Raw genomic sequence first — 18,497 nt, 5'->3', positions numbered from 1 at the left:
AAAGTGAAGGTAGATTTGTCTCTTGTCCAGGGATTTTATTGCCTTTGGAGGTCTGCTGTGCTATTGACAAGAGATATGAATGTTTACACAGTTTATAGGAAGGTTGTAAGTTACCTAGTGAGAGGTAAAGCAAACAGGAAATAGATGTTGTGTTCCGATTTTAGCAGTGCTGGGAACTTTTCTGTTAGCTTGTTAGTATTCCTGTTTTATTTGTAGAATATGCTAGAAAGAAGGTAATAGTTTTCTCCAGCAGGGAATCCTAACATTGCGAGGATAAAAATGATGCCTTGGCCAATCAATAGTTTGGTTTCAATAACAGAGAAATGGACAGGGAAAAATATCCCCAGCAACTCTTTGTACTGGTTTTGCAAATTAAAAAAAAAAGGCTGAAATTACAACCCAAACTTCTGGTGCAACACATGATACACCTTAACCTCCTTCAAGGCTGAGTTATATCAAAAGTCACTCCTATTAATAATGGACACAATATTTGTTATCCATAAGTTGATCCTTTTCTATAGACACTATCCAGGAGTCTCCTAATAGCCATTATATTAGGTTTCCATATAGCTCAATAGAAGAAGAGTTTGGATTTATATCCGCCCTTCCTCTCATGTAAGGAGACTCAAAGGGGCTTACAAACTCCTTTCCCTTCCCCCCTCACAACAAACACCCTGTGAGGCAGGTGGGGCTGAGAGAGCTCTGAAGAACTGTGACTAGCCCAAGGTCACCCAGCTGGCGTGTGTGGGAGTGCACAAGCTAATCTAGTTCTCCAGATAAGACTCCACAGAGCGGGGAATCACACCCTGTTCTCCAGATTAGAGCGCACCTGCTGATAATCACACCACATCTCTCTAGAAAGCACAAACTTGTCACCCAGGTATTCATATTTTAATGGCTTGTTTCAAATACTGAGAATGTACTTTTTAATGGTTTGTTTTAACTTCTAGCAAAGCATAGCAGTTAGAATGTCATACTAGGACAGCGACAGCAAACCTGTGACAGGTATCGAAGGTGACCCACCACATTTTGGGTGACCCACCAACACCAGATAGCAACTATTCTCCTTTGAGTCATTTTTGCAATTACTTCCTGTAACACACATCACTACACATAATCGGCCTGCATGATTTCAGTCTGGACTGGACTGTATTATATTAATTGAAGTTGTATTTGAACTTGTTGGAAACTGCCCCAAGCCAGATAGGGGAGAGGCGGTCTAAAAACCTAACATAATAAAGAAGATAAAACGTAAAGGCCTTTGGAGTGTCCAGCCACTGATACGGTGCCCCCTTACTGCTCTGTGCCTTGGGCCAGTTATATCAGGGTCCCCTCATATTGAGGGGCCCCACCGTCTCTCCCCTCATGGGGGTAGGTTTTAAATTGGGGTTGGACGCCTCTTGCTCATTTATGTATTACTGTCATTCGCTGTTTTATGAGTTTTAAGTTATTTTATGGGATGGAGCCTATGTATTTATATTTTGTATGACCGCTCCTGTCTGATATTTAGATAATGTTGTTTACCGCCCGGAGCCCTTCGGGGATCGGGCGGTATATAAATTGAAGAAATAAATAAATAAAATAAAAATAAAGAAGAAGAGTTTGGATTTATATCCCCCCTTTCTCTCCTGCAGGAGACTCAAAGGGGCTGACAATCTCCTTGCCCTTCCCCCCTCACAACAAGCACCCTGTGAGGTAGGTGGGGCTGAGAGAGCTCCGAGAAGCTGTGACTAGCCCAAGGTCACCCAGCTGGCGTGCGTGGGAGTGCCCAGGCTAATCTGAATTCCCCAGATAAGCCTCCACAGCTCAGCTGGCAGAGCCGGGAATCAAACCCGGTTCCTCCAGATTAGATACACGAGCCCTTAACCTCCTACCCCAAAAGAGCAGCCATCCCTGCATGAAGACGGGGGAGGCCGCCAGGTTCCCACCTCCTGACGCATCCCCCCAATGCCTACTCGGGAGCGGCGCAGACCCCGCCTGGAGGTTGGCAGCCGCCTCTGCAGGAGGCCTCCGGGCCGGCGAGGGGAGAGAAAAGGCGGGAAGCGCGCGCGCCAGCCCGCCCTGCTCGAGACGTGGCCCGACGGGGCTGAGGCGAGCCGGGGGCGCGAGCCAGCGAGCGAGGCAAGAGCCGCCTTCGCGGGGGCGGGGCTGGGCCAGCCCCGCGCAGCCAATCCCGGGCGGCCGCTGCGTTTCCCGGCCGCGAGCGGGCAGGCCGACGGTCGCCGCTCGTGCGGCCGCTCCTCCAGCCCGGGGGCCGCGAGGCGGGCTTCCTCATGCGGCGGCTGACAGAGGCCGCGCTCCTTCCCGCCTCTCCTGACGCGCCGAGGCGAGCGAGGGGCGGCGGAGGGCGAGAGCCGGGGGAGGGAGGGGGGGAGGGAGCGGCTCTTTCTCCTCAGCGCCCGGGCGGGGGAAGGACGGGGAAGCTGCCTGAGGCGGCCGGGAGGGAGGGAGGGAGGGACGGCGCCCCGAGCCCCGCAGCAGGGCTTCCCCCGGGAGGGCAGCCGGCGGGTGCGGCGCGGGGCCGGGCGGGCGGTGACGCGCTCGGGGGCGGAGGGCCGCCTCGGCCGCCTCCTGCTCCTCCTCCTGCCCGCTGCCCGGCTCTGGTGCGAAGAAGGAGCCGAAGCAGACGGGGGGTCGGTGGCGGCCGAGGTGGAGCTGGTGGTGAGCTCCGGGGGAAGCAGCGAGGGTGGGGTGGGGGGGATCTGCGGAGGGAGACATGGGTGGGGCCTGCCTCGCAGGGCTGGCGTGAGGATTGGGAACTGCCCTCGAAGCTCAACTGGGGCTGTGGCGCTTTGGCCACCTTCTGCGAAGGCTGGGAAAGGCAGTCCTGGCGCGCGGGGAAGTTTGAAGGCAGAAGGAAAGAGGAAGACCCCAACGCCAGATGGACTGGCTCTCTCAAGGAAGCTGCTGTGACCCTCAGTTTCCAAGACCTGGTCACATAGTGGTGGCGAACCTTTGGCACTCCAGATGTTATGGACTACAATTCCCATCAACCCCTACCAGCATCGCCAATTGGCCATGCTGGCAGGGGCTGATGGGAATTGTAGTCTATAACATCTGGAGTGCCAAAGGTTCGCCGCCAGGGCGTCGGGGAGGACTCTGATTCATAGTGTCGCCATAGGGTGGGAGCAGTTTGATAGCACTTATCTCACACACAAGCAGGGGTGGGTGGGGGATACACAGAGGGTGACCGGGTGGGGCCTGCCTTATAGGGCTGGCGTGAGGACTGTGAACTCTCCCTAGAAGCCCAAGCGACTCAACTGAGACTATGGCGCTTTGGGCACATCATGCGAAGGCTGGGAAAGTCAATCTTTTCAGGGAAGTTTGAAGGCAGAGGGAAAGAGGAAGACCCCAACGTCAGATGGATTGGCTTTCTCAAGGAAGCTGCTGCAACCCTCAGATTGCAAGACCAGAGCGAGGCTGTCCATGATAGGGCCTTCTGGAGGACTCTGATTCATAGGGTCGCCATAGGGTGGGAGCAATTTGACAGCACTTAACACACACACACACACACACACATAAGGGTTGTGGTAGTGTCATGCCTGAGGGTGGGCTGAGTGTTGTTGGTGATGGTCACAGCCATAGTGTGGGGAACTGGTGGGGCTGGAGAAAGGTAAGAGCCAGAAACTCTTGGGTGCTAGGGGGTGGGATTGTATGTTATGAGTGAGGTAAACTGAGGAATGCCCTGTTCTGGATAGTCCAATCTGGACACATCTCGGAAGCTTAGCAGGGTTGGCCTTGATTAGTACTTGAATGGGAAGACAACCAGGGTTGCTGTGCACAGGTAGGCAATGGCAAACCACCTCTGAATGTTTCTTGCGTCAAACCCCAATGGGGTTTTCATAAATGGGTTATGACTTGACAGGCAAAAAAAGTTTAAGAATAGATTGAACACCTTTATAAGAGCTGCGCATGTGTAGATACGTACACCTGTGTTAGTGTGTGTAAATGAATCACCCATGGTGATATAGAATACTGTTTGTCATCCTTTATAGCAGCCACCCATCAGGCGTGTTTAAACTAGCGTGTTTACAAGGATAGGCAGCCTCTGACACAAACAAGTTTCTATGAACCCATTTATAGATACAAATTGAGAGCTAGTGTAGTGTAGTACTTACAAGGTCAGACACGAGGATCATCCCATTCTGCTGTGAAAATCCACAGGGTGACTTCAGACCAATCACATGCTATCAGCCTTACCTACCTGACAAGGTTGTTGTAAAATGGGGTAGCTGCTTTGGGTCTCTGAGGGAAATGTGAGGTAAAAATTAACTAAATAAATAACTTGTCACTAGTGCTCTGGTGCTTACACAGATACAGTCTTTCTCATACAAACATATGTACACGTTCAGCTTTGTTTATGTATGCCCAGCCATGCTGCTGTTTATAATGTGTCTGATGAGCAGGGACTGTAAGGAAAGGATGTCTGAAGAGTTCTCCAGTTTCTTTGAGGAGTGGTCCAACTTTTATTACACATCTATTCTTATCCTGTTTTATAATGAGTTCTGAGTTATGTTCTTTTTTTCCTGCAGGTGAACAGTTTCTATCTAAGCACTTGAAGCGAGAACGAATGATTAGCTGCCATTTCTCTGAGGAGAGAGGGAGTGGATTTGCTGATAAAGACACTCTTGTATTGCATGTTTCACCATCCAACCAGTGTTTTAGCTGTGGACTCATCTAGATCTCAGTCCAGTGCAGCAGAAACCGAGAGGAGGAGAAGAAACCGTTCTTTACCATGAATCGTTACAGCTTCTCCAACCTTCTGGACTGGATGTATGGTGGAGTGGACCCAAGCTTTGAAGGTAACGGGGGTTCTGAATGCGCTGCTTTCCTCCCATGGCAACAGCGTCTGCTGGAGAGCTTAATTTTTCTAAGTGTGGGAGTCCTGGAAATCCTGGTTTCTCTGCAAAGGATTAAACGATCCCATTCCAAGGAGGTGGGAAATCTGCTGGCTCAGTCTCGGAACAAGGAGGAAAGCTTGGGGAAAAACCTCCTGCTGGTGTTCCTTTGCCTCACTTTTGGATTGGAACTGGGGTTCAAGTTTGCAACCAAGACTGTCATCTACTTGATGAATCCCTGCCATGTGGTCACTATGCTGCAGGTAAGGAATATTACATCATCACCCAAATCAAGCTTTCAGTTCACTTTCTCCATTTGTATTGAAAATACTTGCTCTAAAGTTCAGGATCAAGAATGCCTACAATTATGTATCATTCTAGTTGTTCACATTCACACCAGAACAGGAACCAATTTATTTTGATTAGAATCCCTTTCACAGTAAGTAGTGTACATTCCTTGGTTTTGACTGTGTGAAACACCTGAACTTCTACAAAGAGAATTAGGGATGGCTCACAAAAGAAAGTTCTCCCTATACCGCCCTTCTAGGCCCCTCCGCTCATCGGAGGCGGACCTACTGGTGATCCCTGGCCCCAAGGCGATCCGGCTGGCCTCTACAAGGACCAGGGCTTTTACGGCCCTGGCCCCTACCTGTTGGAACAGGCTTCCAGGTGAGATCAGGGCCCTGCGGGACTTACAAAGTTTCCGCAGGGCCTGTAAAACGGATCTGTTCCGCCAGGCGTTTGGCCAGCCAGGATGATGTCAACTCCGCCATAAGAACACCTGGCCTCCCGTGGGTAAATAAAAGAGGGGGAGGGGTTGAAGCCATCTGTAGTTTTAGTATTTTATGTATTTTTATGTAAATTATGATGTTTTAAATTGTTTTATTATTGATGGACACCGCCCTGAGCCTTCGGGGAGGGCGGTATATAAATATAATAAATAAATAAATAAATAAAAAGGCCCTGAAGCCTAACAATGTACTAAACTGATTTTATTTAATTATTTATCTATTACCAACGTTTTTAATTCCATCTTCTTTTTCCCTGACAAGTGGGAGCTTAGGTGGATAACAATAAAAGCTATATAAACACAAAGTCTAAAACATCAAATTACTAAAACTACAGGTTTCCAGCAGGCCCCTTTTAAATGACATCTGTAAGAGATTCCAACTTTTAATAACCGAATGATCTGCAGATGTTGTCAGGGCATTCTGAAGGCTGTCTTAGAATGGGGCCTTTCTGATTCGTCTTGCAAGATTCTTCTATAGGGTTGGAGTTGCTACAGGGGATCCTGGGAGCCTATAGCGACAGAATTCTTCATCTCAGGTTAAGGGATAATTAGCAGATACTCAGTGAAGTTGCTACATTGACTCATATCAGGAGAAAGATTGTGGTGCTGATTTATCAGGAGCACATCTTGCAACTTAAACTTCAGCTGCTTCACCTTCACATACTTGCTGAAAGCAAGAACTGCTTTAACAGTTGGTGTGGGGTTGTTTGCATTCAATGAGGAAGGAGCCAGAAAGATCTATAGCAGGGGTCGGCAACCTTTAACACCCAAAGAGCCATTTGGACCCGTTTTCCATGCAAATACTTTTTGACATCTAAAATGAAGATAACACTGTATATATTATCATGCAGGGAGAAGTTCCCTTCTTTGGGGCCCATTTTTACCCATCAAAGCAAAAAAAAGGGGGGGGGACCTGTTGTCTTGTACATGATTCAAATGACCAGCAATAGAACCCCCGTTCACACATTTCTCTTTTCTTGTGTTGAAAGACACTGATTATGCCCCCCACCCCCAAGAACTCCCTCAAATTCCACATGGATGGTAGATCAAAATTGGTGCCTTTAATGGGGTTGTCAACTTCCGGCGGGGTGTGAATCTCCCGAGAAAATGTCTGCCATGGAGGGTGGACTCGACAGTCATATTCCTCACTGAGCATGACTCCTGCCCTGGTCCCAAAAGTCACAGCTTCAGAGAATCTACCCCCAAATGTCCTGGGATTTGCCTGCCGGGAGTTGGCAACCTGCGACAACCATGGCTGAGGATGATTATTCCCGTCTTCCTCCCTTCCACGATCTACAAGCTTACCCTCCACTGGCTTACTCTGAAGTAAACATTCCAAGATCCACATGCAAGGCTTTCCCCATGCGCTCCTGCCCTCCTTGGCAATGCAGAAGCAAACAATTCCCACCCACCCCCACCTCCCCATCAAACAGCTCCGACGAGTGCAACCTTGCAGGGCTGCAGTTAATAACTCCTTTAAAACTTGACATCGTATTTCTCATTCAAGGGGGGTAGACTGAGGTTAGGATTGTGCTGAAAATCTGCACTCCTGCAACTCCCTCCCGTTTCCTGCCCTTTGCCACTCACCTGTTCAAGAGGGTCCGCCAGCGGTGCTCCGCCCCTGCCCTGCCCCGCCATCACTGGCATCAGCCAACCAGGCAGCTGGGACGGAAGCCAGAAGTGGCTTGGGATAGCCGAGTCGGGCGAACAGGAACTCTTTCCCATTAACCCTTAGGGCGACTCTCTGAAGGAGGCTGAGAGGACCCAAGCTACACAGCCGCAGTGCAAGGACGAAAGAGCTGCATGCAGCTCCGGAGCCTCAGGTTGCAGGCCCCTGATCTATAGTTATCACATCACTGCTCCAAGAACTGGCTCCACTACACTTCTGCTTTTGGGGTGAAGCGAGGGAACGCTCAATAAAATGGTGTGGTTCTCCGCTACTTGGCATCTGTGTTGGAGTCTTCTGGACCCTCCTCTAGATATCTGTTTCCCCTTGGGAATGAGGCCTTTTCAGTAAATGATAAAATTTTTGGCTAGTGATCAAGGCCAGGTGAAATTTGTAGGTACCCATCTGCTGTAGAATTTGATGATTTGACCCATGAGGGCATGTTTAAAGCCTGTGCGTTTCCTAAGTCCTTTTTATACCATCTCTGTGACCTGATCTGAAATAATGAAAGCAGGTTGGTTAGATCTACCTGTCTCTTTCAAGCTGTAAAATTCTTTTAGGACTGAATGTTGAGTACGGTATGTTGTTTCAGTATTTAGCTCTGATTTGTCAGCAGCATTTCAGACAGCTCTCTTTGGATTTCTGTCTGAATTTGTGAGACAGAATTTATGGTAATGGAACAATGTTTATTGGGGTGAACCAAAGTTCATAATCCAGTGTGGATGTTTTTCAGTTGAATTGAGCTCTCATGTTGGCTGAATATTTAAAAATGGACAAAACATAACATTTGTTGGGAGGAGGAAGATGTTTGTGAGAGGTGTGTAAATACTTTTTGGTATTATTCTTCCTCCAGCATAAGGAGGCTTCAACTTAAGAGACTCTTCGTTCACTAAATTGGGGAAAATCTTTTTAGACTGGAGGAGAGCATCATTTTGCTTGGTGGAGTGGTATGACATAGGCCCTTAGCAGTTAGCTTCTGTTTTAAATTGGTGACAAATGAAGTGCAGTCAGGACTAAACCATACCCAACAGTCTCAAGTTATAAATGTGTGCTGGGATCAAGAAACACATGTCAAAACATAAAATACTGTTGCAAATACAAAAACCAGCAGTTAGTGCTCTGAAAATGGTGAAATATATTTTATTTATTTATTACATTTATATTCCGCCCTCCCCCGAAGGGCTCAGGGCGGTAAACATGAACATACAAATAGAGCACAAAATAAAATCAACAAATCTCAAATCTCAAATCATATTGTCCTGCGACTGTGGTTTTGGGCAAGTTATGTTGGTTACTTTTGCATATTACAGCTAGGGTTGAAAAAAAATCCATTCATTTATTATCCTTTTGTCCTGACCTTTCTTCACAGAGCTCAGGGTGGTGTATGTGGTTTGCTTCTTCTCCATTTTATCCTCACATTGCTCTGGTCCGGCTGAGACAGAGAGCAACTATACTCTTCCACAAAAAGATGGCAGTAGGATTGTATATTAATCTGCCATCTCCTGGATCTTCTTTGTTTCTGAATGTTCCACTTGAGTCCTAGTGCCTTGGGGAGTTTTATGGCAGAGGAAAGAGTTAGATTGAATTCTCTCTGTTATAGTTCAACATAGTTCAACTCCACAATGACTCTTCAGGTAAATATTTAACTGTCAAATATTCACTTGCCTTCATGTACCTAGGCAGGTGAAATTATGTTTCGGATCACTCATGTACTTCATATTGCTATATATGTAGAGCCCAGGGAGAAAAAAAGAGAAACGTGGGTGTTTTTTCTGAAGATGCCAGCCACAGATGCAGGCGAAACGTTAGGAACAAGAACCACCAGATCACGGCCACACAGCCCGGAAACCCCACCAGAACCAATGGGTGTTTTTGTTTTTCCCCAGAGACACACGTTTTATAGTGCAGTCAATCATAAGAATGCTTTACTGAGTATAAGTCCCATTGATTGTTTAGGACTGCTTTGAGTCTCTTTGAGGACCTATTTGTAATATATCAGATAGAGCAAATGTCCTGTCACTGTTCCTGTCACTGTGACGGATAGACATTGTCTGTCTTTTCATATGAGGTATTCATATGAGATATCATATGAGATAATGGTAGTCTGCTGAATAATCTGCCTAATTAGTGCTGGGGGGGAGTGATGTGGAGGTGGTGTATCCCTGCTGCCTGCTTACATGCCCCTTACTCTGGCACCTGGGAGTGGCACAGGGGCAGGCCTAGAGGTGGGTCCGATGTTAGTTGGCTCTAAACCTTTTTGGGGCAGGAGCACCCACTTTGTCTGGCAGAAAGTTAGACCTGCAAAAATTGTAGCATGGTCTGTAGGGTTTCATAATAAGCATTCTTAAACCCCTCCCACATTGGGACAGTCCTGCCCACAAGAAGCCATAGTGCTTAGAATGCTGATTAGTCCGCGGGCCAATGGAAAGCCCCCTCGTGCTAGCCAGTTCCCCTCTTCAGCAATCAGTGCCTGAACCTTCTGTCCTTTAAAAATCCCTACCAGAAGCTGTCAAATCTCATAAGGGTACAGTGGGTAGCACATCATCTCCCTGATATGTGGACTTTGAGCAAGTGGGGTGGCACTCATAGTGGTAGACAGAGCACAGGGATAGCACTTTGGACAGCAGGGATCACACTGCATAAAAAACAACCTGGGAGAGCAAGGACTACAGACTCTGTGGCTGAGGCCTCCCACCCAAGTACTATTTCAAGCATAACAGCTGCGTAGCAGGACTACGCCAATATGGGTAAGAGGGGCAGTACATCCCTGGAACCACCTTCCTGCCAAGTCATTCTCTCAACCAGGATTGGGAGCCCTTATGGATCAGGCATCTCTGGTATTCAGCAGCACTACATAGTGGCAACAGTTGTGGAGCCAATATGCAGCCCGTGCCTCCATCCCTGCCTACAAGGGGTCATGATCATGTGGGGGTGATATGGATGTGTAGGGTGTGGGGGTGATATGGATGTATAGCTGTCCCCCATCCCCTGCAGCAATATGCATTGTTTGATGGAAATGGAGTGAAGGCATGGGGGGAACAGCAACTCTCCTACACCCACAGGTGTGGCTCCCCACAGATACACCTTCCATGTCCTTGCTGGCACCGGCGGAAGACACCACAAAAGTGAAGGGGGCTGGTAGCATTGCCGTGGTACCCCTGGGACATTCTCACGGCACCCCAGGGTACCATGGAATCCTAGTTGGGAATCACTGTCATACAGCCTACCTTTGGGAGACCCATCCACTTGGAAATTCTCAGAAAGGGTAAGGGCAATGCCACCTCCCTACAGAGCCAGTGGTGGATGAACGGACACTCTTCGGGCTGTTCTCCCACTCCCAGTAAGGTTTCCTTGAATTTCAAAACTTTGTGCATTTCTGTGAGAGTGGGGGCGTATGTGGAGTGGTTGAACCAGTTCAATTTAAGATTCATAGCTCTTCAGTTTAGCCTTCCCATAGCGACTAATTGCTAAGACATATTAGGAAAACAAAAGGATAACTAAGACAGGCTATAGATTTTAGTCCCTTATGTGATAACTTAACAGTTACCTTACAAACAGATTCAAAAGGAAAATTGAAGAAAGATTCAGATTTACATCTGCTGTAATATACTTAAATTACATATGTTCTCCTTTCATATCTTCAAAGCCCTGACCCTAAAGGGAAGGGACTATGGCTCAGTGGCAAGGCACTGGAGAGCCCATTTGGCATAGTGGTGTAGGGTGTGGCTGACTCCAGGTTTGAATCCTCACTCTGCCATGGAAGTTCACTGGGTGATCTTGGGCCAGTCTGTGTCTCTCAGCCTATTTCTTAGGATCATAGTAAGAATAAGATGGAGGAGGGGAGAACCATGTTGTAAACCACACTGAGTCCCTACTGGAGAGAGAGGTGGTATATAAATAAATAAGTGGAACCTCAGTAATCGCCGCCTTCGGTTTACGCCGGTTTTGGAGATCGTTGATTGTGCCCGGCCATTTTTCTTCCTCGGTTGTTGCCGGGCGCCTCGGTGTTCGCCTACGCCGTTTGCGCAAATTTTACGCTTTTTGCATAAATTTGCTACGCCGTTTGCGTAGCACATGTGCAAACGGCGTAGCCTCGGTTTACGTCAGTTTCGGAGTTCGCCAAGCGCCGCTGGACGGATTACTGGCGATTACCGAGGTTCCACTGTGTACCCTTTTGGAGAGCCCTTATGAATCAAATAAATAAATACATAAATAAACATTTGCTTTGTACAGGCAAGATCTTGGAATCTATTTGGAAGGATCAGGAAGTAGGTGATAGACATTACTTCTGCTGCAGATGATGGAAAACACATGCCAGTCAGTGTTATGGAATGTCTCTTGAGTATTCATAATTCTGTGCTTTGAAAATCCTTAGTGAAGTCATATCATTTAGCTGTTAGAGGGAACTAGGTATAATTATGCAGGAGTCCAATATTACCTTAAGACTAATAATGTTTATTTCAGCATGAACTTTTGTGAGTCAGAGATGAGTTGCTCTGATGCATAGATTTGTACATCCATTAAGCCTGGTTAAATATTCAATAGGATGTGGGCATATTACAAAGAGAGACCAGCGTAAAATATGATCTAATCAAAAAAGAAATGAGTTTACCCATAATAGGTGTGAGACACTTCCAGCCAATAACAGAACAAGAGAGTAAATATGAGTCCTAATATGGGATGAAATGAGATAGTGGAATGAATTAAAATATGGAAGAGGTGAGGTACAAACACCAATAGTTAAGAAACCAAGATCCCTGTTCAAAAAGAGGGTTTCATTTTCTAGAAATTATGAGTGAATGCTAATTAATGCTTTTGTGTTGCATCCTACCCCTAAAGGAGAACAATAATGCAGTCAATTTGTTATAGAATAAAAGCTTTGTTATCTGGTGTTCAAGGGAAGCGGGAGTTGCTGCTTAATCAGATGAACTGGATACTCAAGCTTATTGCCCTGCTGTTCTCCCTGCCTGGAGGAATCCATGGCCCTGAACTTGACTCTGTTGGGAACACTATGGCAAGAGCCCTTATGGGACCCTTCACTTTCCCTTGGAACCATACTACACAGGAGGCAGCCAATGGGTCCATGTGCCCAGGATTCCTTCAGCAGACCTGGAAAGCCCAAGGCAAGGGGAAGGGAGCACATGACAGTGATGTCAACAAGCAGTGCTGGCTCAGCTGACAAGACATCAAGAGATGATAGTGGCGGGGGAGGGGGTGCACCTGAAAATTCAGGAGTATGATGGCAGGAGGAGAAGCTTGTCCTCTGACCAATCCTGGTTAACAGAGTCTACTAGATAATCGAGCTAGATAACAAAAGCTTTGCTGTTTTTAAATCTAAAATAAGGGTCCTCAACATGATGTCTGCTGGCATCGTGGTGCCACTGACATCTTTTCTGGTACCTGCTGAGTGTTTTCAGGGGGTTGGTGGGGCCAGGTAGAGTTTTTGCCCAGCAAGGCTTCTGATTGACTGTTGGAGATTTGATTGGCTGTACAGCTTTTTAGAAATGTTGCTTTGGGACACACTGCCACCACAGCACAGGGATCTACTCCTGTGTTACTGAAGTTAAGCTGTAGCAATAATTTTGTGACTGGTTCCTTCTCCTGTGGCAGCCATTTTGTTTCTGGGGCCTCCATACTGTGTCAGAATTCCAAATTTGCCCATGGGCTCAAAAAGGTTGGAGGCCCTGATCTAAAATGTTGTAAAGGTCTGTTTACACTCCTCTTCAGCAGCCTCTTTCTAACAGTAGTCCTTCTAAAAACATCCCTAAGGGCTGATGCTGTCCCATCATCCTTGTTTTGAAATGCAGCAGAAGCTCTGTTCTCCACCCCATGGGAAGGTTGTCTCAAGGGCAAGATGGAAAGTCCTTATACGTAGACTTAAGGTGCATTCTTTTATCAAATACTTCTGAAAATCTGTTCTAGTTTGCCTTTCGTGTTTAATACAAATAAGCTGCATATCTAATTTTCTTCTTGGCAGAACCTTTCAGTTTCATAACTAAGAAGCAAAACAAATCACATATATTTGATGTGCAGTTTCAGTTCACACCTTGTGGCTATTAGCTGTCCAGTCCAGTTGAAGCTTAGGCTTGATTTCCTCAGACTTATTGGATGATGAATGTTTTGCTTTAGTGCCTTGAAGAATCTTGAGCAAATATGTCATGTCTGTCGGCAATACTATTGTTTCTCATTTTGAGATATCTGTTTTTGGTTAATCGTTCATGACTTAGCCAGCCAGCCTTTGGAATTCACCCTCAGATCTAAGAATAACTGCTTAATCCACCTTGAAAGCATCTTGCAGTCATGTTTGTTGTGTATGCTGTCTTGCACATGTGATACCAGCAGTGTTTCTTGTTGGGACAAAGGTATGTGCAATGTGAACGCTGTTTCTTGCAAAGTTTGAACATTTTGACTTGAGCAATACCCAGCAATTATCTTTGGTTATCACTGATCATTTTCCTCCTCTGTGTTTTCTTACACATAATTTCCCCATCTGTGGATCATTACCCAGAAATGGGTTTCTGATTTTTATAGTTTTAATGATTTGTGTATGCTCTGTTTTTTTTTTCCAAATAGATCTCCATACCATGTAAATATGGAGTTGTGGGTCATCATACCAAAAAACTGGGGCACCACTGCTAACATGCTGTCATTTTCTAGGAAACCTCTTTTTTACAGCTGCAGGATTATATAAAGAATATTCCTCAAAAGTCTTGTTACTTACTCCATAGATTGTGTCACAGTGTGTTGAAAGTCATTGTCACTCAGCGTGATAGGTGGCAGGTGGCTGGATAACAATTTCCCAATCTGGGTGGATAGTTTGGGTAGTTGCTGTTTTTCTTCCTGGTCCCACACCATGACTGAAAGTGGGAGTAAGAAAATATTTATTTGGGACAAAACTGCTTTATCTGACCCATTTTTAGGCATCTGCTCAGTTGCAGGAGACTCTTCCATATAAGGAAGCTTTGCTTTTAAACTTAATAAAACAGAAGTCCTGTGGAATCATAAAGAGTAACAACATTTATTCCAGTTATACTTCTGTGAGTCAGACCTTACTTCTGTGAGTCAGACCTTACTTCCTCAGACCTTACTTCCTCAGAGGGGAGGGAGTTGTAGTTGAGAGAGACCTGTTGTTGTTCAGTGTTCAGTTGTGAGTCCCTGTAAAAGGATTCTAGACTTCATTTTGTAATTGAATCTAAGCATTTGATAGCATAAGGGACCTCTGCCTGCACAAGCAAAATTTATACTTGCATGATGTACTGCATGTTCTTCTCCATACACTGCCTCCCTCTGTACCTCAATCAATTACTGAGCAATGAACATAGGAAGAAATTGTACCTGAAGAAACCCTAGGTAAAGTACATATTTCATATATTGTCAAAGGCTTTCATGGCCAGATTTAACTGGTTGTGGTGGGTTTTCCAGGCTGTGTGACCGTGGTCTGGTAGATATTGTTCATAACGTTTTGCCTGCATCTGTGGCTGGCGTCTTTAGAGGTGTATCACAGAGGGAAGTCTGTCACACACTGTGTCCAGTGAGCTTACTGGACACAGTGTATAAAAGACTTCCCTCTGTGATACACCTCTGAAGATGCCAGCCACAGATGCAGGCAAAACGTTAGAAACAATATCTACCATACCAGTCACACAGCCTGGAAAACCCACACAGCCAGTCCATATTTCATAGTTTTCTGGTTTTCCTCATAAAATGACTATATAGGATTATTACAAAATTATATGCTGGTTCTCTTATTAAAAACTATCAAATATTAGTGCAATGCAAATACTGTACTATATTTTCCTTAATGGTTTTCAGGAGTTTTGGATGACCAAGGTTTGCAAGTTAAAATATCTAAATAGAGGGAATTCTAACTTTTCCTTTGGAAAATCTATTGAAAGCTGTTTTAAGAGGTTTACCTGCTTGTCTGAGACTCTACACAAAAACATCATGGTAACTAAATCTGTTTTTCATATTCCAGATTTTTCTGCTTGCCTGCCCACCCAGCCAGCTTGCCATGATTATCTTCAGGTAATGCTTGTAATGAGTTCTGCAAATAACTTAAATTGGGTTGCCAGGTTCCTCTTGGCAGCCAGTGGTAGGCAGGGCGGAATTACTGGCAGTGGGGAGGCCTTGGGTGGCATCATGTTGTCACTTCTGGTGCCCCACCCTGCTGCTAAATTCCCTTACTAGTCAGCTGGGGTGTGTGTGTGTGTGGACAGGGAATCACCTGCCACCAGCCTGAACCTGGCAGTCCTTATATATAAATGAATACTTTATGTACTATGTACTATTTCTGTAAACAAAAGTTTTGTTGCCTGTCAACAGACACACATATATCACTGAGCCATTAGCATTTGTGTGACCACCATGCTGGTCAGGTTTCACTGTCATTCTTGTTTCTCTTGTGGGGCCAGGATCGCGTTTCGGGTCCTACACAGCTGAGTTAGTTTTAAGAAAAACTTAAAATTTGAAATAAAGCAAAAGACATCTGACATTAGAAACAAACAGACAGTTTTTACTTCGCAGAATTTAGATAAGATTACAGAAGGTGACTTCTCCCGAGGGAGAGACACGCCCCAGGTGCCCTCGAGTGATAGACACAAAATTTAGAACGTTACAGGAGGTTGCCCCTCCCGGGTGGCTCTCGAAAGAGTCACGCCCTGTAGAGGAAGAACCTTAATTTTTATAGATGCAAAGACGTCACACAGTCCATCCCCTTTACTCACGTATTAACCCATACTCCTTTCACGTGCTACAAGCATGTGTGGTCAAACCCCATTGGTCAGAATCTATCTCCTTGTCACATGAAGATTCTGTTACTCAAACACTACATGGTGTGAGCTCATGGCCCTCTAGGCATATGCAAAGGGCTGCCATAAAACTAGCTTGCTGTCTTCAAGAATAACCCGTTTTAGAACATAAGAACATAAGAACTAGCCTGCTGGATCAGACCAGAGTCCATCTAGTCCAGTATTCTGCTACTCGCAGTGGCCCACCAGGTGCCTTTGGGAGCTCACATGCAGGATGTGAAAGCAATGGCCTTCTGCTGCTACTGCTGCTCCTGAGCACCTGGTCTGCTAAGGCATTTGCAATCTGAGATCAAGGAGGATCAAGATTGGTAGCCATAGATTGACTTCTCCTCCATAAATCTGTCCAAGCCCTTTTTAAAGCTATCCAGGTTAGTGGCCATCACCACCTCCTGTGGCAGCATATTCCAAACACCAATCACACGTTGCGTGAAGAAGTGTTTCCTTTTATTAGTCCTAATTCTTCCCCCCAGCATTTTCAATGAATGCTCCCTGGTTCTAGTATTGTGAGAAAGAGAGAAAAAATTCTCTCTGTCAACATTTTCTACCCCATGCATAATTTTATAACTTCAATCATATCCCCGCTCAGACGTCTCCTCTCCAAACTAAAGAGTCCCAAACGCTGCAGCCTCTCCTCATAAGGAAGGTGCTCCAATCCTTCAATCATCCTCGTTGCCCTTCTCTACACTTTTTCTATCTCTCTCAATATCCTTTTTTGAGATGTGATGCACCTAAAGAACTTGAAACCTACAGATGGCCTTGGGCAAAACGTTTTGCTAAGTTTGGCTCCCAGAGAGAGCTATGTCCCTAGGCAATGCAGTTCTGACTCTACATACTTTTAGATCATAAAACTTCCCTTTACCAGCATGAAATGTTTCTAACATTTTAAAAGATTTTACAAACATGATTCTAACAATTATAGAATTATAGTAAAATACTAATACATGTGAATTTCTCCTTATCATTTATGTGTTCATTTAACTATATAGAAAAACACTTTGTAATTTAACTAATCACATTCATTTCTAACCCAAAAACCAAAGTTATAAAATTGCATATTTCTGCTGTCACGTTGGCCCTCAGTGACAAGATACTAAAGATGTTATCTTGCTTGCCTGCATCTTCACTAGCAAGCTTGTAACATGCCTTTTTGACCTGCTGCAAAACTGCAGGCTTTTGGTCACTTACACAGAAGCTCCCATTTTGATTCTTTGCAAATCCTTGGTTCTATGACTTTCATGTTTCTTGATTAAATACAATTTTTATACACATTCTGATCCGTTCCCACACTCTGCATCTGGGCTTCTGTAAGAGCATCTCAGGGACTGCTTTTCCAGAGCTGCTGCTTCCTGGAGGCTGCTTGAAGTGGTTTTTGTATTGTGGTTGTTCTACCAGGACATCTGTTTGGATCCCAGCATCCTGTGCAGATCTGTCTGCGCTTTTGCATCGCACAAGCGTTTACCAGATATGTTGGGGAGGGGATTGGCATAAAGAGAGTACATGAGTGGTTATGGTCAGGTCACCATATAAAGCAGTTGCCACAGTTGAAGGACTTTCTCCTTCCATGTATCCCTGTGCACCAACTATAGTAATCAGGTAACCATCTGTTGGCAGCCATCTAGCATTGACCCATCTGGCGTCGTCCAGAGCCTGACCTTTTTCACTTGTGGTTCCAGCTCTATGGAATGGGCTTCCTAAAGGACTGAGGGGGGCCTCTTCCATAGAAATCTTCAGGAGGCACTTCAAGGCCTGCCTGATTGCCAGAGGTTTTGGGAAATTTGGCAGGCAGTTTTAAGGATGGGGGAGGGGGAGGGAATCAGTGTTTATTATTCTATTTTTGCTTTTTTAAAAATTGAAAATGTTTTTGACTTATTGTTGGCCACCTTGAACTACAAGGAAAGGCAGGATATAAATGTTTTAATAAATTTCAGGCTGTCTCCCTACATGGTTCAAGCAGGTAAAAACACGTCTGCAAGCCTCCATGCATATGCCATATTTTCCCAGTTCCCTGATGACCCCAATCCTTTGGAGGTGTGTGGCTACCTTTCCTTTTCTGTATTTGAGATATAAGAGTGTGAAATATACACAAGTATTTCTGAATAACCATTGCAAGTGATGAGATGTCTGGTGTATTAGTTAACATAAGAACATAAGGACAAGCCTCCTGGATCAGACCAGAGTCCATCTAGTCCAGCTCTCTGCTACTCGCAGTGGCCCACCAGGTGCCTTTGGGAGCTCACATGCAGGAGGTGAAAGCAATGGCCTTCTGCGGCTGTTGCTCCCAAGCACCTGGTCTGTTAAGGCATTTGCAATCTCAGATCAAGGAGGATCAAGATTGGTAGCCATAGATGGGGCTAATTCTCCTCCTTATAAATCTGTCCAAGCCTCTTTGTGCTATC

The 18,497-nt window shown here is 45.6% G+C and overlaps 1 protein-coding gene across 4 annotated transcripts in view; it reads left to right on the top strand.

Moving 5' to 3' along the window:
* Nucleotides 1-2,171: 2,171 nt before the first annotated feature.
* The window catches only part of TMEM164 (transmembrane protein 164), a 51,339-nt gene continuing 35,013 nt past the window's right edge, over nucleotides 2,172-18,497 (top strand). The window contains exons 1-3 of one of the 4 annotated variants that reach the window (XM_048514418.1): nucleotides 2,172-2,326; nucleotides 4,533-5,101; nucleotides 15,270-15,319. In XM_048514418.1, coding sequence (XP_048370375.1) covers nucleotides 4,736-5,101; nucleotides 15,270-15,319 — 416 coding nt within the window. In that variant the 5' untranslated portion in view covers nucleotides 2,172-2,326; nucleotides 4,533-4,735. Of the gene's footprint in view, nucleotides 2,327-2,492; nucleotides 2,662-3,633; nucleotides 3,785-4,532; nucleotides 5,102-15,269; nucleotides 15,320-18,497 lie in introns of those variants that run through there. The other 3 variants (XM_048514419.1, XM_048514420.1, XM_048514421.1) reach the window with 3 other exon arrangements.

The sequence above is a fragment of the Sphaerodactylus townsendi genome, linkage group LG13 (assembly GCF_021028975.2).
Source record: "Sphaerodactylus townsendi isolate TG3544 linkage group LG13, MPM_Stown_v2.3, whole genome shotgun sequence".
Taxonomy (NCBI): domain Eukaryota; kingdom Metazoa; phylum Chordata; class Lepidosauria; order Squamata; family Sphaerodactylidae; genus Sphaerodactylus; species Sphaerodactylus townsendi.
Note: the sequence above shows the minus strand (reverse complement) of the source record. Positions and strands in the feature narration are given on the sequence as shown.